General features: G+C 35.6%; 1 protein-coding gene across 11 annotated transcripts in view; it reads left to right on the top strand.

Moving 5' to 3' along the window:
• The window catches only part of LOC127845412 (aldehyde dehydrogenase family 3 member B1-like), a 44,210-nt gene that overhangs the window by 1,519 nt on the left and 15,595 nt on the right, over positions 1–27,096 (top strand). For 9 of the 11 annotated variants that reach the window (XM_052376308.1, XM_052376345.1, XM_052376355.1 and 6 more), the window contains exons 2-12: positions 3,413–3,556; positions 4,277–4,372; positions 5,770–5,910; positions 10,360–10,440; positions 12,809–12,972; positions 15,703–15,829; positions 17,892–17,995; positions 19,158–19,287; positions 20,560–20,630; positions 24,914–25,029; positions 26,692–26,821. In XM_052376308.1, coding sequence (XP_052232268.1) covers positions 3,413–3,556; positions 4,277–4,372; positions 5,770–5,910; positions 10,360–10,440; positions 12,809–12,972; positions 15,703–15,829; positions 17,892–17,995; positions 19,158–19,287; positions 20,560–20,630; positions 24,914–25,029; positions 26,692–26,821 — 1,304 coding nt within the window. Of the gene's footprint in view, positions 1–3,412; positions 3,557–4,276; positions 4,373–5,769; positions 5,911–10,359; positions 10,441–12,808; positions 12,973–15,702; positions 15,830–17,891; positions 17,996–19,157; positions 19,288–20,559; positions 20,631–21,167; positions 21,284–24,913; positions 25,030–26,691; positions 26,822–27,096 lie in introns of all 11 variants that reach the window. The other 2 variants (XM_052376317.1, XM_052376385.1) reach the window with 1 other exon arrangement.

Here is a 27,096-nt window from a genome sequence, read left to right as displayed (position 1 = left end):
AATTGGTGAATAAATGAAGAAGTTATGTTAAAACAAAACTTTGGGCCCCACCCCAACCCCCATTCTCCACTATCTCCTCCTACACTATTAGCACTAGAACCTTAAAACTTACACACATAGCAGCTATGAGCATATGTGCGAAGGTGCACTATTTGGAATTTTGATCAAAAGTTATTATCATGTAAGTCGCATGTTGTTAGTTAAATTAGTTTACCCATTTTACCCATTTATTGACCCAGGGTTCAGATCAAAATTCCAAAGAGCTCACCTTCGCACATATGCTCATAGCTACCATGTGTGTAAGTTTTAAGGTTTTAGTGCTAAAAGTGTTGGAGGAGATAGTGGCCAGGACAGACAGACTGACAGTCAGCGGAGATCAATACAATATCCCCACGCTTTTAAAAGTGTGGGGACAACTATTAAGTATGTTTTGCAACTTGTAATATCTCATGAACGTGACGGCATTCAAAAATTAAAAGAAGCCAATACTCATAGCGTCTAAGTGCGCATGAAATAAGAGTCTGGTCAAGATGGCCTTAACTGATGAAGCCAAGATAAATAATGACCAGCTTTTTTTATTCCTAAACATTGATACCTAAGATAGCGACAACACAAATAAAAATAATCACTATAACTATAAGGAACTACTATTGTCAGAGCTAGAGATAAGGTGCGTATTTGCGTAAATACCCAATGTAAAATTGCCGATTACGCATAGAAAAATAAAACCATGCGTACTGAAACCCAATTTCAATTGCCGATTAAGCATATTGTATTTTTCCTTTGCATAACAAGTTAATCTGTCCCTGAAATACCTGAGTCCGAAATACCCGGATTCTTTCCGCTTCGTCCAAGCGCTTTCAGTAAAACCTTCAGCACAATAATATGTACGGAAGAAAGCGTCCATGCAACTATGTATTATTGTTGTGAACATGTTGAAACCGCGAGGCCGTAAAAAGGGAAACATCGTATACCAGGCATAAAAAACTCAATTTTTAGTTATTTAATTGCCAGCAACACAAAATCAGAAGCAAAAAATATAGTGAAACTAATTCTTGACGATATTTTGTGAGATGGCAAGCCCTGATAGTTCTTACATTGTAAGAAAACTGGTGGAAAAAATCGTCGAACTTTTTTTAATCAACATTGTATACTATGAATACAATGTATAATTACACAAGATCTCTGAAACTAATAAATTAAGAGTGGAACTTCAACCAGCTCATTCAGGTAAGCATTTGAGAATTGAAGACAACGAAAATACCCAATTTTAATACAAAAATACCCAATTGTCAATTAAAGTAGTGGGTTCTGACTTTTTTGTGCCCAATTGAAAATGAAAATACCCAATTGTACTCAAAAGTAGTGGGTATTTACCCAATTACTCAGAAAAGTTATCTGGAGCTCTGCTTGTGATTCCAAACAAACACATTTTTATTTGTATCTCTTAATTATCAGATTATCTTGTAATGCTACTAAGCCATGATGGATTTGGACCCTTGTTGGTCAGATAACAACAATGCACACCATTGAACCAATCAGGGTTAAAGCAACAAGTGTAGTTTAAACCTATTTATTGTAGCTCGATGCATCAAAAGCTTAAGGCTTATTTGAAACGCTCTCAAGTCTGTTTCCTGGGACAAGAACTAGTACTTTTAAGTGTCCATGGGGGAGATCTAAAGAACCCTCCCACGGTGGGGATTGAACCCGTTGTCTCCCAGTCGCTAAGCGAACACCATATTCACTACACTACGGCGACCCAGCAACAAGAAGACGTCGTTACAGAAAAGCATGTGTATACAGACACTATTGCTATTTTTGCAATGCAGGAAACTTACATAGGAGAAAACAAACCTAGAAAAACAAAAACAAATTCACTCTCTCTTCTTCTGGACAATTGGACCAACAGGCCTGAGACCTACCAATATTTCTCAGTACATGTGTGGCAGAGACTGTCCCTGGTCTGAATTAAAATCGCACCGTCCGTTAGTCCGTCCGTTAGTCCGTCCGTCCGGATTAGTTTCCGCTCAATAAGTCAAGCAATTGTCATCAGATCAGATCTGATCTTCACCAAACTTCATGAAAATGTGAAAGGCAATAAAATCTAGGTCAAGTTCCATAACAGGCTAAATTGACCTAGACACTCTTGAGTTACGGCCCTTGAATCATCGAAAAAATTGGTTTTTTCTCGTTTCAACTCAATAACTCCAGTAATTGTCATCAGATCTTCACCAAATGACATGAAAATGTGTAAGACAATAACATCTTGGCCAAGTTCGATAATTGGCACATTTGACCTAGACACTCCTGAGTGACGGCCCTTGAATCATCGTAAAATTGGATTTTTTTCCGTTTCCGCTCAATAACTCGAGCAAATATCATAGGATCTTCACCAAACTTCATGAAAATATGTAAGGTAATAACCTCTAGGTTAAGTTTTATAATCGGCCACATTGACCCAGATACCCCTGAGATACAGCCCTTGAATCATAGAAAAATTGCGTTTTTTCTCGTTTTCGCTCAATAACTCGAGCAATTGTCATCAGATCTTCACAAAACTTCATGAAAAAGTGTAAGGCAATCACATTTAAGTCATGTTTGATAATCAGCCAAATTGACCCAGACACTCTTGAGTTAAGGCCCTTGAATCATCGACAAAGTGAGTTTTTTCTCGTTTCTGCTCAATAACTCCAGCAAATATCATCAGACCTTCACCAAACTTCATAAAAATGTGTAAGGCAATAAAATCTAGGTTTTACCCAGGCACTTCTGTTTTACGGCCCTTGAATCATCAAAAAATTGTGTTTCCGCTCGAAAAATGATCATAACTTCTATGTCGCTTCAGATGTTACCTTCATATTTGGTATGCATGTATATACGGACAAGGCCTTTTCATACAAACACAAATTTTGACCCCTTTGACCTTGAAATTAGGGTCCGGGTTTAGGTTTCGAAATCTGCGTTTAGGTTTCGAAAAATGGTTTTTCGGGGGCATAATTTTATGTCTTCCGTTGGAGACAGCTCTTGATAATCAGTCAAACTAAATATTGCAGAGGTCATTTTTAGCATGACCCAATTAATTTATTTATTTGAAATTAAAAGTCAAAGTAACTGTAACACAGTTTCCAAAGACTGTTGCACAATCACAGAGCGATTTTCTCCAATTTTTGGGAATGGGGCTGGGGTCCTTTGAATTGGGAGATTAGCAAATGAATTAAAATCTGGAAATTGTTGGTGTTTTTTATTTGCTAATAAATTCTTATAAGATCAGTAAACACTCCCAATACTAATGTGCTATATAAAAACTTCAAACAACAGAAAGTGCCAACATGAATTACAATAGGAACGCCTAAAACAAGTAACATTAGTTTATAAATGTTAAAATACAAACGATCATTCTTCTGTAACTCAGCTTAATCAGGCCATGAGGGGCGTGTTTCGCAGTGGGAGGACAAAGTCGGTGGAATGGAGGCGAGCTCAGCTGATGGCTCTTCTCAAGCTCTTGGACGACAACAGAGAACGGATCTGTCAAGCTTTGAAGGAAGACTTGAATAAGGTGAAATGTATTTTGATTGAATCTCTGTCACAGAATGTTAATGTTTTTTTTATGGACAAGATTCTTTTGTACTTAAAATTGGTATCATTTATCACTTACAGTAAGTTATCTCTTATGTATTTTCCTGCATTAACAATAAGAAAAGCATAACAATTGTTTGCTGTTGAAGTGTAAATGTATCGGTCATTGATGTTTGTGCAGTATAAACTAATTGCAACAGCAAGAAGAAAAGTTGATTAAAACATATTGGATTATTGCCTACCCAGGCTTTAAACCCAGACCCTCTAAATGCAAAAGCTTCCACTGCACCTAGCTGGCTTCAATATTTTCTTCAAATTATGAATGCTATGAACATCTAGTTATTATTAGTGCTACATTTTTTTTTACAATTTTCTAGGAAAAGCATTACAAACGTTTTACTATTCTATTGATTTTTACTGACGATTATTTATAAATGAACCAATATGTGTACTATTTTTCTTAGGCGGGGTGTTATTTTGCTTATTTTAATATAATGTGTGCTTTTTTTTTAAATCTATGGCAATTGTATGGAAAATTCTGATTATACCAAACTGTGAACAAGTCTTTTTGGAACCTTACACACTCACGTGAAGAGAGCTTTAACAGTAGAATATCTACCAGAGCCATTCCAGTAAGTTATCGGGTGTCAACCAAGGATACTTGAATAGGACATACATTGAATGTTTTGTTTTTATTTAGAGTAAAATGGAAGGACTGCTGTTTGAGGTAGACTTTGCAAGGAATGATCTGATCAACTGCATTAACAACTTGAATGAATGGACGAAACCAGAAAAGGTAAAGTCATTTTCTCGAGCTGGAAATTGTGGAAAATACAAGGCATATTTCCACAGATGAAAGATGTGTGGAGATTTCCAAATACAAAAATGAAAAAATGTACAGTATTTTCTGGGTATTTTCAATTTGTGAATAAGTGACAAACCCAGTGTCCTTAAGATAAAAAAATGCAATGATTATGCTTCCTGGTGTAGCATTATAGTTAATTTCTTAAGATTGTTAAATCTGTAAACAAGGTGATTTACCGTAAGATGAAAAGCTTCCTTAAATCAGGAAATGTCTTCTGTTATTTTTATGTATTGATATATTAATTCATCACTAAATAACATCTTAGATAAAGGATAAAGCTTGAATGAAAAAAGGTAGGGGCAGCCTGAAAAGGGGCAGGTGGGGGGGGGGGGGGTGGTGTCAGTTGGTTTACTCTGTACATTGTAAGTTTCTCAATCATGCTGTTTCTACTTCAGTACTTATATTCAATCATTAATTCAGCATAATTCCATGAGGTATGTTTTGTTTTGAATCAAGTTTTAATGTAATACTTTACATGTATGTTGCTCTACAAGTGTATATGTGTCTTGTTCTGAGATAACTGGGCTCAATGCATGTGCGTAAAGTGTCGTCCCAGATTAGCCTGTACAGTACGCACAGGCTAATCAGGGACAACACTTTCCATTTTAATGGTATTTTTTGTAAATAGGGAAGTCCCTTTTTCACTGAAAATCTAGTTTAAGCAGAAAGTGTCGTCCCTGATTAGCCTGTGCGGACTGCACAGGCTAATCTGGGACGAAACTTTACGTACATGCATTTTGCCCAATTTTCACAGAACAAGACACATAATGGTCTAGAGCCAACATAAACAGGCTAGATTTGTATTTCTGCTTTGATGAGAATATTGAGAAACGAAAAAGGAACAAGAAGGGTAAAACATATTGTAGAAGGTTGGGGCATAAATATGGAGTGGGCAATATATTTTTAAAACATGGGGCATATATTTAGAATGGAGGGGGGCCCTCGCCGTTCTGCTTTAGCAGTATCCTAGTCTTGAATTAACACCAATATTACATTTTATAAAAGTCTATTTTCTGAAATAATATATATCATTAGAACTGTGCTCTTAATTTAGAATACTTTTAACATTATTGAAGATATTTTGTTTACCCTTTACGGCTCAGAAGCAAAGTGAAAAAAGCCTTTATGCAACCAGCACTGCCTGCTAGTTACTCACAGGCTGTTCATGTTTTATGCTAATTGCTCATTAGTATATTAGAATAGGTAATAGAGCCTTGGAATTAAGTTAGAAAGGTTTTTAATTTCATTTCATTTTCTGCGCAACTACAAACGAGTCAAAATGTGGTAAAGCTTTAATAAGACTCCCAACTTATTTCGCCTTCATGTAGGTCAAGAAGGGTCTCATCAACATGATGGATAAGGTCTACATCCGCAAAGAGCCATTTGGTGTTGCTCTAATTATGGGGGCCTGGAATTACCCCATCCAGTTGACCATCTGTCCTATGATTGGGGCCATAGCTGCAGGTAACCTTGACCTCTCGACCTTCATGCCATAACTGTGTCACTGGAATGTTTCTCTTTTACACTTTACCTTGATCCCTTGACTAAGACCTTTTGTATGTGATCCCTTTACCTAAAGCCTTTATTACTTTACATTGACCTTTGGGTTTACTGTACATTAGCTGCTCTATAATGTTAATCATAGGACGATCATCAGTGCTTTAGATGAAGGGACAGTTTACCCTTTAACCATGACCCCTTGCCCTGATCCTTGGTTTTAATTTGTTGTAATTACCACATCCAGCTCACAACTGTAACCATGATTGGGATCATAGCAGACGGTAAGGATGACTCCATGAACTTGATATCTTGTCAACAATGTTCAGTTTAATTAATCAAAAACTACATTTTCCAGTTGACCAGGTGCTTATAACTGGAGCCCTTGCTGCATGTTACCTTGACCCATTTACCTGGATCCCTTGCCAACGACCTCTACTTTTAGATTGGTAAATTAATACCCTGTCCAATTGACTTTAGTGCTCAGAATTTTCAGATAACTGCCTGTTACCAAGACCCCTTGACCACTTCCTTAAGTTTTATTGATAAATTGTAACCTAGACTATTTGGAACATGGACGCAGGTATTCTTTACCAATCGACATTGATTCCTTGACAATACAATAAGTTTTGTTGGTAAGTAATTACCCCATCCAGTTTACTAATGTACCCATGATTGAAACCATCTATGGTGGAATGTAACAATAATTTTCTCTCTAATACTTGACCTTTGCTATTACCTTTGTTGTAAACAAGACCATCTACTGATTATTGAGTTGTAAGTTTTATATTTACCTTCATTTTGTCTGTTCGTTTGTCTTTCCTTAAAATTGGGTTCCTGCAAGAACGCAAAAAGTACTTAAAATAGGTTGATTAAACACATGATTTTATGCCAAATGGAGAATGTGCATTTTTGTCAGAAAAAAATTGTGGTTGCTATGGTTACAGAAATAAGTAAAAACTAACACCTGTAACTCGGACAATTCAATAAATACTTTAGCAAGGTCTATAAAACTGGGTTATTTTTCCTTTGGGTGAATATATGCAAATATTTCAGTACCGGGTATGCTTGTTAGAACAAAATTGTTGTTGCTATGGTTACAGAAATAATTGAACAATAAAATCTGTGTGTAGCTTTATGAAACTTATGGAGATCCTGTCTAATTATGACAACATTAAACAGGAAGATAAATGTTGTTTATACTGCAGTGAAGCTGTTGGCCATCACCATATTACTAGTTTACATCTTGTCTAGGAATAACTTGTCCAAATTATTTCTCCAATTATAGTCATCATTTAAACAGAGAATAATGCACAGCAATTAACTAAGAGTCCTAGCTTTGCTAATGTTTATCTTCACTGTACTAATTTGATACCCACTTCATGTACTATATTTATATCTCAGTTTCAAGGGTGAATCATAATCAACAGTATATTATCGTGATATAAAATCAAGATACATTTGTGGTCATCTAATAAAGTTTATTTAATAGTTTGAATATCGTTTTCATTGACCGCCTTCTGACCTTTTGTTGAATGACAAAACTGTTAAACATATCAACGTGATTTGATATAAATGTTATGATTATTGCAAGATTAAAGAAAGAACATTTAGAAGTACATAAAAAATAATGCAACCCACATTATTATTATTTTTAAATGTTAATCACTTATGAATCTTACTCATCAAATGTATGTTGAACGCCATTTTATCCCACTTTTACAGCGATTTCGGTTGATTAAAGCCCCGTTGATTAAATATCATCTATAATCAACGGCAGGAAATGATGTCAATATTTCGACGAAATGACGTCATAAATCCAGCGAAATTATCCAGTCAAACTAATTTTGTTTAAACAAAAAAGTTTACAAAATAAAAAGTGGGATAAATAGAATAATAGAATAGTGTTGATTATAGATCAGGTTTATCATGCTCGGCACGAAAACGAAAAAGCACTCGCCAAGGCTCATGCTTTTTAGTTTCTAAGCCTCGCATGATAAACCTGATCTATAATCAACATTTACCTATTATTCTCTATATTCCCCTTTAACATTAAAACACACAAGACTTTGAAATGCCCTGATTTTTTTCAGTTCCTTTTTAAAGCTTCATACACAAGCTGTTAACTCTTTCAGTGCTGGAACCAAATTTTGAAGGCCTTTGCAAACAGTTTGGATCCAGATGAGACGCCACAGAATGTGGTATTCTGATAGTATTCTTTGAAAAAAATCAAAGAAAATGCTAATTTTAGAAATTCAGCATGCAACAATTTAGCAGACGACACATTTCCCAGCATGCAAAGGGTTAAAGCTTCATATACAAGCTGTGAAGAAGTGAAATCTCTTGGCAGTCATTTCATAAAAGTATTTTTCCAGTTAGTTTGAAAAGCCTGTAACAATAATATTTGTTGAAATTGTTGGGACAAATGTTTAAATAAAACTGAAATTGTGTTTCTGGAAACTATGATCTGTTGCTTATATAATTACATACTTGTAGTCTAGGGAAAGGACCACTTAAGCTGTATGTGATTATGACCTTCAGATACATTTTATTGAGTGTGTTGCTGAAACACTTTCATATCAGAGAAGGTCATTTTTAGGACTTTTAATTGTGCTGTCATATGTGGTAAAGCCCTGTGAAATAAGTTTTTCTTTGTTATGTCCTGCAGTAACTATTTTTTTACAGAAACACTGTAATATGAGGGGAAGTCCAGTTCAGACATGTAGTAGTTTCATATATGTGGATGTCCAGTTAAATAAAGTTTATTTGTTTGTTACTTTCTGGTAATAGAATTTTGATATGGTACATAATGTTTAAGAATAAGGGTCTCATGTTTCAATGAATTCATTTTGTGTTTTGCTGAAAAATGTTAACAAAATCTGAAACATTCAGATGGTTGGTATTTTACTCTCTATGGATGGAATTCTTTTCCGCACAGGCTAATCAGGGACGACACTTTCCGCCTAAACTTGATTTCGGTAAGGAGAGACTTCCTTGACACTAAAAATACCATAAAAGCGGAAAGTGTCGTCCCTGATTAGCCTGTGCGTACTGCACAGGCTAATCTGGGATGAGACTTTACGCAAATGCATTAAGCCCAGTTTTCTCAGAACATATAGTATATAGTATAGTATAGCATATAGTTAAACATACACAAACAAGAATCAAAGCACTATAATTAATATTAAAGAATTATGTCAAACAAGAAATCCTCTCACACAGATATACATTTCTAGACATACTGCATCATGATGCCGACATGCAACATACAAATGACACACTTTACAGAGTTAACTTATTGAGTATATGCTCCTAAAGACCTGTCTGCTGCTTGATGGCTGGTGGGGTTAGTTCAGGCAGCTGAAATATGAATTTTTTCAAAGTGAAAGTGATAATTCAAGACATTGTATTTTTTACCGATAGCCTGTTAGTTTAAGTAAACAATTAAAGGAATAGAAGTAATACTCGAGGATGATATACATGTACACAAATACAAAGAGAGTGAAACCTCTGAATTACATAACTAACTAACCAGGTTTGGGTTCAATCAAGATATCTTAAAATAACTGAATTTATTTTGGTTGTACATTTCCCATAGGGTCTTATTATAAAACTGCCAATTTCAAAGCATTATTCTTATATTTCTTAAATATCAAAATTTGCATGACCAGTATCAGTTTTAAGATAAATAGGTCCTCTTTCTATCAATGCAGTCAAAAATATATAATCTTGCAAGTTCTAAGAAAGTAAAATTCTTCCAAAGGCAAGCACCCTCAGAATTTTGGAAGTGAAATTTTGACAAAAGCCCAGTACTTCAATTAACGCATCCCAAACGTTTATCTATCAACGTAATCCCCAATGAATGCACCAAAATGTTGCAAACACATAAAGGATGCAGGAAATAATCCCTTAAAGCAAAGATTTGGTCGTTAATTCTATTTTAAACCTCAAAAAAGAACTCTTTAGACATAGGCTCTACTTCCTAATGGGTCACTGTGTGATACAAAATGATTAAGTGTAATGTAACCTTTTAGTACATTTTACCTTTTTCTACCAATATCGAACAGGAATCACTTCTGCTTTAGACAAACCAGTTACATCATAAACTGTCACCTTTTAATGTACAGGTTACACTATACCAAGTTTTTAGCAAGTTTACCAAAAATTGAAAATTTGAGACTCTTTTCTTAAAACATTAGACTTGGTTAAGATTCAGTTGATTCTGTCTTGCCGGTAACTAAAATAATGTCTCTAAGGTAATTTAGAAGAAGAACCAGCTATGAGCCTTTTTTGTGGAAAATGGTGTTTTAAGCTTTTGCATAGCCTATTTGGTAGGCTCATCTGGGACAAAACTTTATGCACATGCATTAAGCCCAGTTTTCCTAGAGCAAATGTGTATTTGTTTGTGTCCTGCAGGTAACTGTGTGCTAGTGAAGCCCTCTGAGATCTCAGCCAGTACAGCGGCTCTTCTGGAGGAGATTGTGCCCAAATACTTGGACAAGGTTGGTTACAGCTTGTTGTTATGAAGTTAGTTGGTAATTATGGCTTAGTTTATGCTGTATTTTTTTTACACTCACCCACCTTTCGCCCAATTTTTCACTGCCCTAGCAGTATAACCGGAGGGTAAAATAGCTTTACTCCCCAGTATGTCTGTGGGTAATCACTCATAAAGTACTTAAGCTAGGTCATTTTCTTGGTATGTGGATCAATTGCCATATGGGAAATATGCAAGTTATGTCAGTTTTTTGGTTTAAGAATTTTTGTTATGCCTCCGGTAGATTGGCAGAAACAGACATCATTTTCAGAAATGTTTTTACGCAATGCTTTTATTGAGCTTATAATTGAGTCAACCTACATGACTTACTGATGAAGTGTGAGTTTTGTTCCCGTCCATTGATTTATGGTGAATAATGGGTCGTGGACTTCTAAACACTTTCAGATATTCAGTTGATTTTTGGTATGCGTGTCTACCTGCATGACTTACTGATGCAGTGTAAGTTTTGTTCAAGTCCATAACAATCACAATGTCAGTCCGTAAGGCATTTTGTTTTCAGGAGTTTTTTTACGCAAAGCTTTTAGATACTTAGCTGATATTTATGCCCCCCTTCGAAGAAGAGGGGGTATATTGCTTTGCACATGTCGGTCGGTAGGTCATTCCACCAGGTGGTTTCCGGATGATAACTCAAGAACGCTTGGGCCTAGGATCATGAAACTTCATAGGTACATTGATCATGACTCGCAGATGACCCCTATTGATTTTGAGGTCACTAGGTCAAAGGTCAAGGTCACGGTGACCCGAAATAGTAAAATAGTTTTTGGATGATAACTTAAGAACGCATACGCGGCCAACAGGGCGAACTCTGAACAATATAACTGAAGCAACTGGTCTGTAATCCTAAAACTTTAATTATCAGTCCAATGAAACATCATCATTTGAGTAAAATAAAGTGGATCAGTAAAAATATTATCAGAATATGAGATTTTTTTGTATATTTTGTATATTAAATATTGTGTTAATGTTTAATTTTGTTGATTAATATAAATAAAAGCAGGACAGGGGAGGTAATACACTATTATATCTTTCTTATATACAGAGGAAACAAATGTAATAAGTTTAAATTTCATGTTTAATAAAAAGAGGATATTTGTTCATGTCAGCGTGAGATCATTTGTTATTTTTTTCATTGTCCCTTGACATATTGCTTTTATATTTTGCATACTTGTTTACCAACATCACCCCAACCTATATTCCCCCCCCCCCCCAACCTCACCCCCTCCCCCAAAATTTTTTTTGAAGTCAAGTGAAATTAAAACATATGAGTCAACCGGCCACACGCGAAGCATCCGTATTTATAGGCGCGTTCTTCGAACAAACCTGTTTTAGTGGTTTGTCGGGCATTGCTATTTAATTTGATTATTAACAGTATCGAGAATCATCACACTCATGCTTAATACATTAGTCAATATGGTGGAATAATTAATGTTAAATTAATCAAAAATAATATTTATCATTGTATTGTTGTAAACACATTAAGAATCTATTATTGACATACCATAATTATATTGCTGAATATCTTAATTTAACATAATTCTGGTATCAAGAAAATTCCAGGTCACCTAGTTCACAGATAGCGTCTTTATTATATAACGGTTATTTTACTGGCCGCAAACTCCGGTGATGACCTGTATATAACACTGGCCGCGAATTGACCCGATACCTCGCGGGTTGAAATGCAATGCATTAAAGTGAGGCCTCGCTTCCACTGCTCTTTATGCTTTTACATGTTAACATGTTGACAGGAATATGGAAGTAAGTACTAAATATGAGAACATAGCCTTAAAGTATAAATGCTTTTGCACTGGTAATTCTCTGAAAATAAAAGGTGCACGCACAAACTGTATTGATGTCGAGAATCGAGTGTAAAACTGTTCTATCTATTAAGCCTTTTCATTAGAGACAAAATTGTTTCATGCAGTAAAACAGTGTTACAAAGACGCGGATATGTTTCCAATGTTCTGGTGGTATACTCAAATCAGCCGATGGAATAAATGAAGTGTATTCATTCGTACCTAGCATTTTATTAGAATTTTATTGGACACTTACAAAGGTCAGGTAAGGTGAAAAGCTGGCTTAATTCAGCTACGCCAAAAAAATCTCTTGTATCAAGTCCCTGTTTGCTCCCTACTGAAGTCACTGTGTTGCATGGCTGCCATATATAGTGATAATATTATGTTGATAAGTTTGTGACATTTTTGCAAGCCGTTGAATTAAAACTTGATTAAGTCATCACAATTAATTGTTGACACAATATATACGCAAAGTAATTCACATATTCCTGATTTATTTAGATTTAATTGGTATTTTTTTAGGAAGCTATTCAGGTGGTGAATGGAGGAATCCCGGAAACAACTGCTATTCTGAAGGAGAAATGGGATTACATCTTCTACACAGGAAACTCCATGGTGGGCAAGATTGTGATGAGAGCAGCGGCAGAACACCTCACCCCTGTCACCTTGGAGCTCGGTGGGAAAAGGTAGTGCGGTGGAAAAAATCAATGGTAGTTGGGAAAGGTCATAGGTGGCAAGAAAAAGTCATTGTTATAGGTAAAGGTCATAGGTGTTGTGGTATAGGGGAGGTTTTGAAAAAGTAAATGTTGAATTGAAGGTCAGTGTTAGGTTGAAATGATCAGTTGTAGAGAAAGGAAAGTTTGGTTGGAAAAGGTCAGTGGTGACAGGAAATGGTCAGTGGAAGCTGGAAAAGGAAATTGTATGTGGGAAATGGTCAATAGGGGGGAAGGTTTGTAGTGGCAGGGAAAAGGTCAGTTAAGGGCTGGGAAATCATAAGTGAAAGGAAAATGTCAATGGTGCAGCGGCAAAAAAACAAACATGTGATGTCAATCATAGGGTAGCCATTTAAGTAGGGTGGCATATCAATCCATGTGTAAGACAAAATATTCTTAAAGGACATGAGGTCTGATAATTTCTAAAATTGACTGAACCTCACTGGATTTTACCAGACCTCAATCTTTGTTAACCAAACACTAGCAATAGCTTTTATAGAGTTAAATTTATTTAATATGACTTCACAATTTATAACAATTCTATAAAATAAAATAACTTGATTAAAACCTGCTCTATGAAAACGTATGGAGAAAACGTAATTAAAAGTGCAGAAAGCTTTGTTATATTTAGCTCGACTATTATATATGAAATATATATAGTGGAGCTATCCTACTCACCCCGGCGTCTGCGTTAGCGTGCAAATGTTAAAGTTTTTGTACTACCCCAATTATTTTCATTGTCCCTTGACATATTGCTTCATATTTTGCATACTTCTTTACCAACATCACCCCAACCTATAAACAAGAGCAGACAACTCTATCAAGCATTTTGTCATAATTATTGCCCCTTTTATACTTAGAATATGCATATTATTGATAAATCTATATGAAAGTTTGCGTACTACCCCAAATATTTCCTATATCCTTTGACATATTGCTTTTATATTTTGCATACTTGTTTACCAACATGACCCAACCTATAAACAAGAGCAGACCACTGTATCAAGCATTTTTACATAATTATGACCCCTTTAACACTTCTTTATTTATGATCACATTTTATTATTACTATGACAAAACAACACTAACCTGAATACCACAATGGATTCCACCCAAACAATACCCCACGCCCCTATCCAGAATCCCTTCCCCCCCCCCCCCCAACCTCCCCCCCCCCCAATGTTTTTTTTTAAATCATATTATAAATTACACATCCCACATTATACCCCCCTCTCACCTCTCCCCCCCCCCCCAAAAAAAATTTTTTTTTTTTAAACATCTTCTAATAAATTACCACACCCCACATTATACCCCCCTCTCACTCCCCCCCCCCCCAAATTTTTTTTCCTTTTTTATTTTTGAAAGATCTTCTAATAAATGACCACACCCCACATTATACCCCCCTCTCAACCCCTCCTCCCCCCAAAAAAAATATTATTTTTTTTCCTTTTTTATTTTTGAAAGATTGTCTAATAAATTATTGAATATGAACAATTTCCCCTTGATGGCTTACGTAATAATGTCAAGCACTTAAATTGTCGAGCGCGCTGTCCTCCGACAGCTCTTGTATAATAACATGACGATCAAGATGGCGACATCAATAGTGAAACAAGTATTTTTTTTGTCGTTTTATACCCCAAATCCAATCCTTTTTTGCGCACCTGAGCACAAAGTCCTCATGATAAGCTTTTGTGATCACCTTTTGTCCATTGTGCGTCTTCGTTGTCAACATTTTGCCTTGTTAACACTATAGTTTCAGATATTGGGCTGATTTTTGGTATATGAGTCTACATACATGAACTTCGGATGGAGTGTGAAATTTTTTCCAGTCCATTGATCTTTCATTTAGTTTTCTGCAGGTTTTTTACGCAACACTTTCAGATATGGAGCTGATTTCATGTGTGAGTCTACCTAAATAACCTACGGATGAAGTGTGAAATGCCTTCCCGTCCATTGATTTTTGGCAAAGTTATGGGCCTTGGCCGTATAAATTTTCTCTAAGTAACTGTTTTCCAGATGTTTTTACGCAACACTTTCAGATATTGAGTTGATTTTTGGTTTGTGAGTCTACCTACATCACCTTCAGATTACTTTCAGTGTGAAATTCGTTTGGTCCATAGATTTTGGGCGAAGTTATGAGCCTTGGAATTAATAAAGTTCTCTATTATATAAGTTTTCCGCAAGTTTTTAATGCAAAGCTTTCAGATGTTGAGCTGGTATTCGGTATGTAAGTCTACCATAATGACCTTCAGATAAAGTATGAAATTCCTTCTGGTCCATTGATTTTTGGCCTAGTTAGCGCCATGGACTTTAAAAATCTCTATAATCACCGTTTTTTGGAGGGGCTTTTTACGCAATACTTTTAGATTGTGGGTTTTATTAACAATCTGGCCAAGGAACCTGTGCAGTGATTGGTCATACAATTATTTCTATGGCCATTCTCGTACTCTTATTAACATAGAGAAGTTGTAAGTTACTGGCATTAGTAAAAGCTCTTAGTACTGGTAAACCAGAGTGATGCTATCATGGTCGTAAAGTGTGGGGTCAATGCAACTGATCAATATTTAATGTGAGAATTGCTCTTGGAAATAAAAAGGGTTTAATGCATGTGCGTTGAGTGCGCAGGCTAATCTGGGACGACACTTTACCCATATGCATTAAAGCCTGTTCTCCTAGAGGGCCTCACATGTATTTCCATTACAGCCCAGTGTATGTGGATGATGGGGTAGACTTGGGCATTGTGGCCAACCGTATTATGTGGGGCAAGTGTACAAATGCAGGACAGACCTGTATTGCACCAGACTATGTAATGTGCTCCAAGAAAACTCAGGTGAGAACACATAAACAGCTGAATTTATCTATTTGAGTTGCGCTATGGGAATTCGAGGCTTAAAGCGGGAATATACGATTTTGTCAAATATTTATGATTTTATATAAACTGTGTAAAAAACTTATTATATATATATTTCAATATAAATTAAAATAAAAGTTAAGAAGAACATGTGTCGAAAAATGCGAAATAAGCCAGATATTTAATTCTGAAATTGAAAACGGCTGTACAGCCGAATTCGCCAGCATGTATACCATACATGTATGATGTGCATCTAAACTTACGAGGGGTGTTCCAGAAGTTCGTGGATTTTCGCTATAACTTTCATTTGGTAACATAAATGGACAAACAAATAGCATGTTAAGAATATTTCGTCCTTTCCAAATCTACTCTCCAAATATCATGGAAATACATAAAACAATAAATATATATCAGAGATTTAAACATGTGCACAATGTGCATGTGTAACGTTTCTGTTCAACGTCAATGACGTTATGAAGTTAACAACTGTCAAATTTTTTCCACATAATCACCTCCAATGCGAATGCACTTTATGTGTCGGGAAATCTACTTGTCAAAAGTTTCTCTATACCAGTCAGTGTCAAAAGACGACACGATTCGCTTTGCTGCAACTGTAAGTTCCTGTTTACTTGCAAAGCGAATACCGTGCAACTGTGATTTAACTTCCGGGAAGACGCAGAAGTCCATAGGGGTCAAATCCGGGTTGTAAGGAGGACTTAGGCGCTGTAACGTGAAATTTGCCGTAAATTCTGTTTATCAACGACATTTAAACCAAATTTAAATTCCCGTAACGCTCATACTTATAATAAAATACACGTGTGCGCCGCATGTCGTTACTGAGGTCTCTATGGCAACGCGTTTCAAATGCGCTTTATGGAATATATGCATTTTTAGCTTATATATAAAGTCCGTGATAATTGGTTTGTATAATAAGTAAATTTCATTGACTTTTACCAGCAAACTAATCAGCTATAGCGAAAATCCAGGAACTTCTGGAACACCCCTCGTAGTTTAACGGTTTATAATAAAAAGACGAATGCTTCGGTTATTGTAGGAAAATATGTACGTCACTATCGGCTCGGGGCGCTAATTTGTCTTTGCTGCATTTTATAAAATTCAGCTTTAATGTATAATTTTTCTTGCCTATTTTGTGTGATTGTAACATATTTTATCAATATATTACAATTAAACACATATAAAAAATCGTATATACCCGCTTTAATGCATGTGTGTAAAGTGTTGTCCATGATTGGCCTGTCCACAATGGCTTATCAGGGACAACCCTTTCCACTTTTACTGAGTTTTTAGTTTAAAGGTAGTCTCTTTGTATTAAAAACTTAATTTAGGCCAAAAATGTTGTCCCTGATGAGCCGGTCTGGACTGTCTAGTCTTTTAGATTATCATGCAAAGTCACTGACCAGCAGAATTTAGCAGAATTGTGCCCTTTTTGTACTTTGAAAATTCAGAGTAACATTCACATACAATAACATGACATTGATACAGTTACTGCAGATATTTAACTATTTATGTATACCATAGTGGTCACCGACCACACACATCTGCTCCTTTGGTACATGAGAGTTTGAGGTTTGAGTAGTCTTATCAATAATTTGAATTTGCAGTGACCAATGTTGATGAAACTATAAGCTTGCATCAAGATTCACCAATTATGGCAAGTTGGGTAAAAGTCACTGTTGCTAAAACTATGATGAAGTGTTTCTTTTCAATATCTCCAGTTGGGATGGAGATATTTTGATTAACTATTGTGTGTAGACAGTGTGAGACTGCATCTTGGGTCATTCTGGTCACGGAGGCTGTTATAAAAAAGAAGAAGAAAAAATTTCTTCCAAAACATTTACTGTTGAGAGAGTTGCAGTCATTGAACTCTACACTTTCTCTAAAAGCCCTATATCATTATATTAAGTTTTATTGGAATCTCTTCAATAATTCTTGAATTATGCTCATAATAGAAAAGAAAATAAATGAAAGAAATGTTGAAAACTTCTGGGCTTTTTTGCATTGTGATTGTTTCTGTTGACAGGATGCATTGATAGATCACATCAAGAAGACACTGGGAGACTTTTACCCTGATGGTCCAGCCAAGTCACCTGACTACTGTCGTCTCGTGTCTGACAGGCACTACCAGTAAGAGAGCCTTGTTCTGTGAACACTTGGCTGAGTGCATTTGCACTACGTACGTGTCTGCACAGGCTAATATTGGACATTTTCCACCTAAACTGGATGAGTGCATGTTTGTCAAAAAAAACTTTCTCTGTACGATAAATTTAAAAAAGCGGAAAGTGTAGTCCCTGAATTGCTTTTGTGGACTGCAAGCCCAGTTTTCCCATGACTTTAACAAATATTGTGATTTTTTTTAAAAATATTTTACATGTACGGAATATTTGCAAGCTATTTCTTTTAATATATATGGAATAAGTGATATATTGAATGTCATATGTTGACATTAAATTGAACAAATGTTTATGGGGGCTTACTTTCGTTAAGTTGCTGCATATGGCTGCGATGTTTATGTACTAGAACGTGATCTACATGTTGGCATCTATGTTATATCTGGAGAAATTCTAGTTTTCGAGTATTTTGAATTTAAATATTTTTTCTGGGAAACATCACACGCGAACAAACAAAAATTGTCACATTTCGAACAGCGCAAGCAGCCATCTTGGAACATAGAATGAAGAAACCCAGTAACACGTAAATTCAATAAACAATGACAAAATAATTGTGTTGAAATATCATATTACATATCTTTGCCATAAATAGTAACACAGTTCTGTCGATCATATCATATGATCATATCCGCCCTAAGTTTGATTTTTGTAACCTGGAGAGATCAGAATGCATGATTTCAATTGAAAAAAAGGGGGTGCGCATTCAGTCAAAGACATTTTATATAAATAAAATTGAGCCACAAATCAACAAAATATTTTAAATTAATGTTTGCTACTTAAAAAATTAAGTATTGACAACATTAAAAAAAATAATGAAAATAAGTGGTTACCCAGACAAAGCTCTGCATCACCTTAAGTCTAAACTGGGACGACACTTTTTGCTTTTATGAATTTTTTTTTTGAAAGTAATTCTAGTCTAAATGAAGTTCCAGTATAGGCCGAAGGTTTTGTCCCTGATTAGCCTGTGTGAACTGCTCATACTTATCCGGGACAACACTTTACACACATGCATTTAGCTGAGTTTTCAAAAATGTGACACAAATAGTAATGTTTTATAACCGGAATTGTAAAAAGCTTGTATTATACCTGTCTGTTGTACCTGTGTGTTATACCTGTAGGCGAATAAAGAAGAACCTCCAGGGAGGCGGTACTGTAGCTGTGGGAGGCGGGACGAATGATGGAGAGCGCTATGTGGCACCCACAGTGCTCACTGATGTGAAGTTCTCCGACCCAATCATGCAAGACGAGGTAAAGAGTCTGAATAAAATGACGAAATGAGTCTTGTTCTTTGGAAACGGGGCTTTGGTCACTTGTAAAATGTTGTTCAAGATTCTCTTGTACAGTCCAAACAGGTTAATCTAGGATGACCCAATCCGCTTTTTTGGTGTTTTTTGTTTGTTTGTTTAAATGAAGCATCTTCTTAATGAAAGCCCTGTTTAGGGAGAAAATGCTGTCCCTTATTAGCCTGTTAGGATTGCACAGGCAAATCTGGGAAAACACTCAACACACATTTATTAACCCTTTCAGTGCGGGATCCGAATTTTGAAGGCCTGTGCAAACAGTTAGGATCCAGATGAGACGCCAAAGAACGTGGCGTCTCATAAGGATCCAAACTGTTTGCTATTCTGATAGTATTCTTTGAAAAAAATTGAAGAAAATGCTAATTTTTGAAATTTAGCAGACAACATTTTAGCAGACAACAAATTTCCCAGCATGCAAAGGGTTAAGTCCGTTTTTTCCAGAGCCAGGCTCAAATGTTCTTTTTGCATCTTACAGATTTAGTTTTCAAATTCCATTCAAGTAAACTTCCGTATGGGACTGATTTCACATAAAGACCCTTGACTCTTGTCTTGTTTTCCTTGATATACAATATTATAATATTGTTTGATATTACTTGATATCTGTGATGTTTATTCTGAACTAATGAATATGTTTCAACTAAATGTCTGTGCTTAAAGTTTGTCAACAGGTTGCTGTTTACTTAAAATCCTTTTAAAGAATTTGCATGGTAATTATATTCAATATATAGTAATATATTATTAGGATCAATTTTGTGGTAGAAGCGTCCAGTTTACTCATCTTTAATCCTCTCCCACTCAGAAACAAAGAGAAAATGGCCATATCCATCTTTCATGAAACCAAAAAAAAAACTCAAGAAACTTGCAGGCTGTTCAGGCTTTATGCTGTTTGCTGCTCATCGGTATCTTAGGGTTGGAAATAAGGCCTTTAAAACTGATATGTAGGTCTTTTAAGAAAAGTCTTTAATTAAATTTGATTTTCTAATGGACTTCAAAAATGTCAAAATATGTGTCTTAGTTGTAAAGGGTCTATCATTATGAAACACTTGTGAAGTCATGTTGTTGTCCAAGGGCCCGCTGAGTATGTATTTAACAAAAAATCATGTATGAAATGTTTTCGCCAATACTTGATATATTAAAAAACGGTTTTAACCTAGGTAGGAATATCACAGTTTCATTTTGTAATTCAAATTAAATGAATTGCTATTAAACTTGTTTTCAGATATTCGGTCCGATTCTACCCATAATACCAGTGGAAAACGAAGACATTGCAATCGAGTATATCAATGATGGGTAAGATCTTCATTTATGGCACATTTGTCTTAGCATTTGTTTTGGTTTTGGTGTTTTTAGCTCGGCTGTTTTCGGAGAAAACCCGAGGTATTGTCATAGCCAGCTTGTTGTGTCGGCTCCGTCCGCGTCGTGCTAAAACCTTGACATTTTGCTCAAAGTGCTTCCACCTACAGCTTTGAAACTTCATATGAAGATGCACCTTGAGGAGTTCTACACGCCATACCCATTTTTGGGTCACTAGGTCAAAGATAAAAAATTCTGACAAGCTTTCATTTATTCAAAACTGAACCCACAGTCGAGCATTGGCACCCGTTATGCGGTGCTCTTGTTTGTTCTTGGTATTGAAACAAACATGTGAGTCCATTGTCATCATGACACATTCATTACATTTGTATTACAGTTTGATCTTCCAAGGTTTACAAAGTTCATTTATATTCCTCATGTGATATTGGCTACACATATGCACATTTTTGTGTGAATATGCATGAAAGAAACTTTTTTGAACAACATTATAGCACCAAGTGTTGTTTTTTTCAGAAACACGCCGTTGGCTTTGTACGTCTTTTCAAACAATAAAACGAAACGTGAAAAGTTACTCCACTCAAGTAACTCGGGAAGCGCTTGCATTAATGATGTTTTCTTACAGGCTAGTCGTAAGTCTCGTTGGGATGTCGTTGTATGCTGGTTGATGTAATGATCTTATTTTCTAACTTTTCTCAACAGTCTGTTGTGTATGTTTGTTTATGTAAATGTGTTGACTTAAATCTGGCACCTTTCTAACAACAGTTTGTGGTTTTTATGTGTAGATATCAATATGTGGGCCTCATTGAACAACAGTTTGTGGTTTTTATGTGCAGATATCAATATGTGGGCCTCATTGAACAACAGTTTGTGGTTTTTATGTGTAGATATCAATATGTGGGCCTCATTGAACAACAGTTTGTGGTTTTTATGTGCAGATATCAATATGTGGGCCTCGTTGAACAACAGTTTGTGGTTTTTATGTGTAGATATCAATATGTGGGCCTCATTCTGGGTAAAGTGGGGTTACAAATCCAAACAAGCTTATCTGTATGTTATCAGGAGCAGTACGTTGTGCCTTCTTTTTATTATGCCCCCCTTCGAAGATGAGGGGGGTATATTGTTTGCACATGTCGGTCTCTCCGTCAGTCGATCGGTCATTCCGTCTGTCCACCAAATGGTTTCCGGATGATAACTCAAGAACGCTTAGACCTAGGATCATGAAACTTCATAGGTACATTGATCATGACTGGCAAATGACCCCTATTGATTTTCAGGTCACTAGGTCAAAGGTCAAGGTAACAGTCAAGGCCACGTTTGAGGGGGCATATGTCTCCGACCATGGAACACTTATTTTCATTTAAGAGACTCCTTTTAAGTAACAAATTTCATAAAAGTGTATAATGCTGTCTTTGGTTAGCCTAAGGGAACTGCATAGGCTAATATTGGACGACACTTAACCAGCATGCATGAAGCCAAGCTTTCCCAGAATAAGGATTATATGAGCCATGTTCTGAGAAAACAGGGCATAATGCATGTGTGGAATGTGTCGTCCCTGATTAGCCTGTGCGGATTGCACAGGCTAATCAGGGATGACACTCCGCTTTTATGACATTTTCGTTTAAATGAAGTCTCTTAGCAAAAAAAAACAATTTAGGCGGAAAGTGTCGTCCCTGATTAGCCTGTGCGGACTGCACAGGCTAATATGGGACTACATTTTATGCTCATGCATTATGCCCAGTTTTCTCAGAATGTGACGCATATCATTCCTCCTAAAATAAAGAAGACTTATACTTTTAAGGTTTTACTAAATAATAGGACATATTTTTCAAATTAGAACATATCAATATTCCACCTTTCAACTGTCACAATTTTTAGCTCGACTATTATATATGAAATATATTTAGTGGAGCTATCCTACTCACCACAGCGCTGGCGTTCACGTGAGCGTTGGAATGTTAAAGTTTGCGTACCACCTCAAATATTTCCTATGTTCCTTGACATATTGCTTTTATATTTTGCATACTTCTTTACCAACATGACCCCAACCTATAAACAAGAGCTGACAACTGTATCAAGCATTTTGTAAGAATTATGGCCCTTTTTTCACTTAGAATATGCATATTATGGACTCCACCCAAACCATCCCCCATGCTCCCTCCAAGACCCCCCCCCCCCAATTTTTTTTCCCCTTTTTTTTCTTATTTTTGAAAGATCATCTAATAAATGACCATACCCCCATATTATACCCCCTCTCCACCCCCACCCAACCCTCCCCACCCAGAAAGATTTCTTTTGAAACATGGTTTAAAAAAACACAAATATTTATTTATTTAATTTTTGAAGGACTGTCCAACCATCCCACCCAAGCTATTGCTATCAAACTTGCAATAAAATTGTATTAGTTTGTTTTATGTCTTTACAAATGTTCAATAGATTGTGGAAAATATTACTGAACTCAGAATTGTCTATAAAGTACAACTTTTTTAAAACATAAGCGATCAATATGTTTTAATTATGATCCTCTTCCACTTAGAATATGACTATATTACTTGGCCTTATTGATTATGAACAATTTCCCCATGATGGCTTACGTTATACTGTCAAGCACTCGAATAGTCGAGTGCGCTGTCTTCTGACAGCTCTTGTTTAATAAGTGTAGTTATAGCACATTTACTGATATTCTGTTAATTCAACACATTTACACATATTCTGTTGATTTCTGCTTCAAAGTATGCATGCACGCACGCAGTATAAAGAGCATTTATATTGTCTTTAAGTTGGAATGCAAGCAAAACGTGTTTGTGTGTTTCATTTTGCAGTAGTGTTTTTCTGTAAAAAAATGACCACATTATGATTCAGTTCAAGTATTGTTTAGGGTTAAAAAAATCTTACTACCAAGTGAATTTGAAAGACTTTCTTATCTGAAAGAAGGCTAAACCGTCAATAATCTTACATTTTGAATGCAACTGTTCTCAAAACTGGTTGAAGGTGAAATATTATATATCATATAAGTGTTATTTTTTTGACAACACATTTCTTGTAATGTATAAGAGCAGCTAAAACTACAAATTAATGGCATTATTACACGCCTTTTGGAACATGAAACAGAAAATATTAAAAGACTCTGCTGGTCATATTCTGGTTAAATTGATACTGAAATCTGTACAGCTGGTATTTGATACTGAAATCTGTACAGCTGGTATTTGATACTGAAATCTGTACAGCTGGTATTTGATACTGAAATCTGTACAGCTGGTATTTGATACTGAAATCTGTACAGCTGGTATTTGATACTGAAATCTGTACAGCTGGTATTTGATACTGAAATCTGTACAGCTGGTATTTGATACTGAAATCTGTACAGCTGGTATTTGATACTGAAATCTGTACAGCTGGTATTTGATACTGAAATCTGTACAGCTGGTATTTGATACTGAAATCTGTACAGCTGGTATTTGATACTGAAATCTGTACAGCTGGTATTTGATACTGAAATCTGTACAGCTGGTATTTGATCTAACTTATATATTTGAAATATCTTTTCATTCTCTTCCATATACATGTATATACTAACACAGTTCTTTATATTGCTTTAGTAGACAGATGTCAGATGTCGACAAGTTTTTGCTTTACTGACATAGTCTTTGTTTTAAAATTCATGTTTGCAAGTTTCCTTATAAAAATTATGTAAGTGACTTGTGACAAACAGTGAACATGTACTATGTTTGTGGCTGTTGTAATGCATTCACTGTCTTTGTGGCTGTTTGAATACTAGCTTGTATGATCGATGCCAAGATGTAACAGAAGCTAGTGGCCATGGGTTTGATTAGCCTGGTAGAGCATTAACCAATAATAAATATGCAGTGGTGTTATGGATATGGTGTCCCCCTAGCGATCAGGAGGTCACGGATTCGATCCCCACTGTGGGAGAGTTCTTTAGACTTCCCTCATAGACACCAAGTACTGGTTCTTGTCCCAAGAAACAAACTCGAGAGCGTTTCAAATAAGCCTCAGGCTTTCTATGCAATCAAGCTAAAATAAATAGGTTTTAACTAATAAATATAACAGTTACACAAAATAACTTTGGGTCTAATAGATGTTCTCATTCAATAGAGACTTAAATCCTAGAAAGTAGACGATTAACTGTGTGAGACTACAACTGACCGCATGATGTCCAGAACCAATAAACACTCTTTTTGCTTCAGCAAAGAGAACATTCAACAATATCCTTTTTTGAAACACTGCTTTCTATTTTACAGAGAAAAGCCTCTAGCTTTCTATGTGTTCTCTAAAAACCCTTCACTTAGTGAGAAAATGCAGCACCACGTATCATCAGGAGGATTTGTAACCAATGATGTCCTTATGCATGCTGGAGGTAGACTTCCGTTAAAATAATTTAGAAACCTCCAATCTCAATTTGAGTTGCTTTGAGAAAACGAAGTCAAATGCATGTGCATAAAGTGTTGTCCCAGAATATCCTGTGCAGTCCATCAAATGGAAGACTGATCTTGATGAAAATCCAAATTAAGCGGAAACTTTCTTCCCTGATTAGCATGGGACAACACTTTACGCACATGCATTAAACCTACTTTTCACAGAGTATGGCGCAAATAAAAAATTTAAATTGTTGTATAACAAATCTCCCTAACTTAATTTAAGTTTGAAGACTTATTATATTAAGTTTCTTTCTGTCTGTTGTGGCTGGGTTTTTTAACTTATGAAGAATGAGCTTATAATTATAATTGAATGTCGATGTTTCCTTATCAAGTATATTCTAGTTTGAATATTTCATGAAAATATGTTATGTTCGAATTATTTTATAGCACTTTTGGGGGTTTGGCTTAAATAAGTGGCTATAAATGCATGATGTTTAAAATTATTTTTTGCTGTACTGGCTGTTGGGTTATTTCTGTCGCCTATATTATGATGTGTATAATAAAAAATGTAGTAGAAAAGTTACTATTCTTTCTAATGAATTTTTAATAAAAAGAGAACAACTAAGGTTTTAACAGTCAGATGTTCTTGATTTATGAACCATGCATGAAATGAACTTTAAAGGTTAAGTCTTATTTGTGTTGTCCAGTCAATGTTCACTGCTTTATGTATGCAATAGCTTGCATGTCTATAACACTTGCTTCTTACTGACAGCAACTAACAACTTTTAAATAATAATATGAATCTTAATGTTGGAAACATGAATTAAAAATGACCTTTGCTTAATAATCATTTATAAACATTAATTTGCATTATACAGTTTTATAAATATAAAGAATTGTCCTATTACATTTGTTTACATTGATGATATTAATGAATGGAAAGTCTCAGTCTGGTCTTTATTCTGTCACTAAGATATTTTTTGATTTCTAAGAGTAATGCTCCTTATCAAACCAAATACTGCATTCACTTTGAAACCAAATACTGCATTCACTTTGAAACCATTAATATTTAAAAACAAAATGGACTCGCAGAATGATCTGGGATGGCTTTCCACATGCTTCTCTCTGCACAAATGTTTAAATATAATTTCTAATATGCACACTTTTGTCTTGACATGTACTTACTTGTTTTTAATCAGTTAACAAAATTTCTTAATCTAAGAGAGACATAAGCTAAACATCAATTCATGGATTATAGCAAAGGGATGATCTATTTTAATATTAATCCTACAAACTGTCTGATCTTAATGCATGCCAGTCATGTTTTTGAAAATTTAATTCTATCAGCCCATTATACAAATCAGTGACTTTGAACCAAAACAAAACAGGTCCAATGTTTTCCTTGTGATACATAGGATTTTCACACATCTCCATTGATAATTTACTTTTTTTCCCCAAAATTTTCAAAATCCTGTATTCAATACTCCACAATTCTTATCTAAACTTATATAAACTTGCATAAATCTTGCCATAAATCTCATGCCTGTAAAATTGACTGAAATCTTGCCCTTTTAAGTACCAAATTTCTCAATCCTGTATTTAATATAATATACCATAATTCTTATGCATGAATAAACAAACTTGAATCCTTCCTATGGCAGTTCCCACCCTGCCTTTTGGAGGAGTAGGTAGCAGTGGAATGGGGGCCTACCACGGCAAGTTCTCCTATGAAACGTTCTGTCACAAGAGGTCATGTATGGAGAGGGAATTGAAGATGGAGGCCCTGAACGGGTAAGCATCCTAGTGGTTCTGTGTATATATCATAATGGAGACTTGTTCTGGGTAAGCATCCTAGTGGTTCTGTGTATATATCATAATGGAGACTTGTTCTGGGTAAGCATCCTAGTGGTTCTGTGTATATATCATAATGGAGACTTGTTCTGGGTAAGCATCCTAGTGGTTCTGTGTATATATCATAATGGAGACTTGTTCTGGGTGAGCATCCTAGTGGTTCTGTGTATATATCATAATGGAGACTTGTTCAGGGGAAGCATCCTAGTGGTTCT

Source organism: Dreissena polymorpha, chromosome 1 (assembly GCF_020536995.1).
Source record: "Dreissena polymorpha isolate Duluth1 chromosome 1, UMN_Dpol_1.0, whole genome shotgun sequence".
In the NCBI taxonomy this organism is placed as follows: domain Eukaryota; kingdom Metazoa; phylum Mollusca; class Bivalvia; order Myida; family Dreissenidae; genus Dreissena; species Dreissena polymorpha.
Note: the sequence above shows the minus strand (reverse complement) of the source record. Positions and strands in the feature narration are given on the sequence as shown.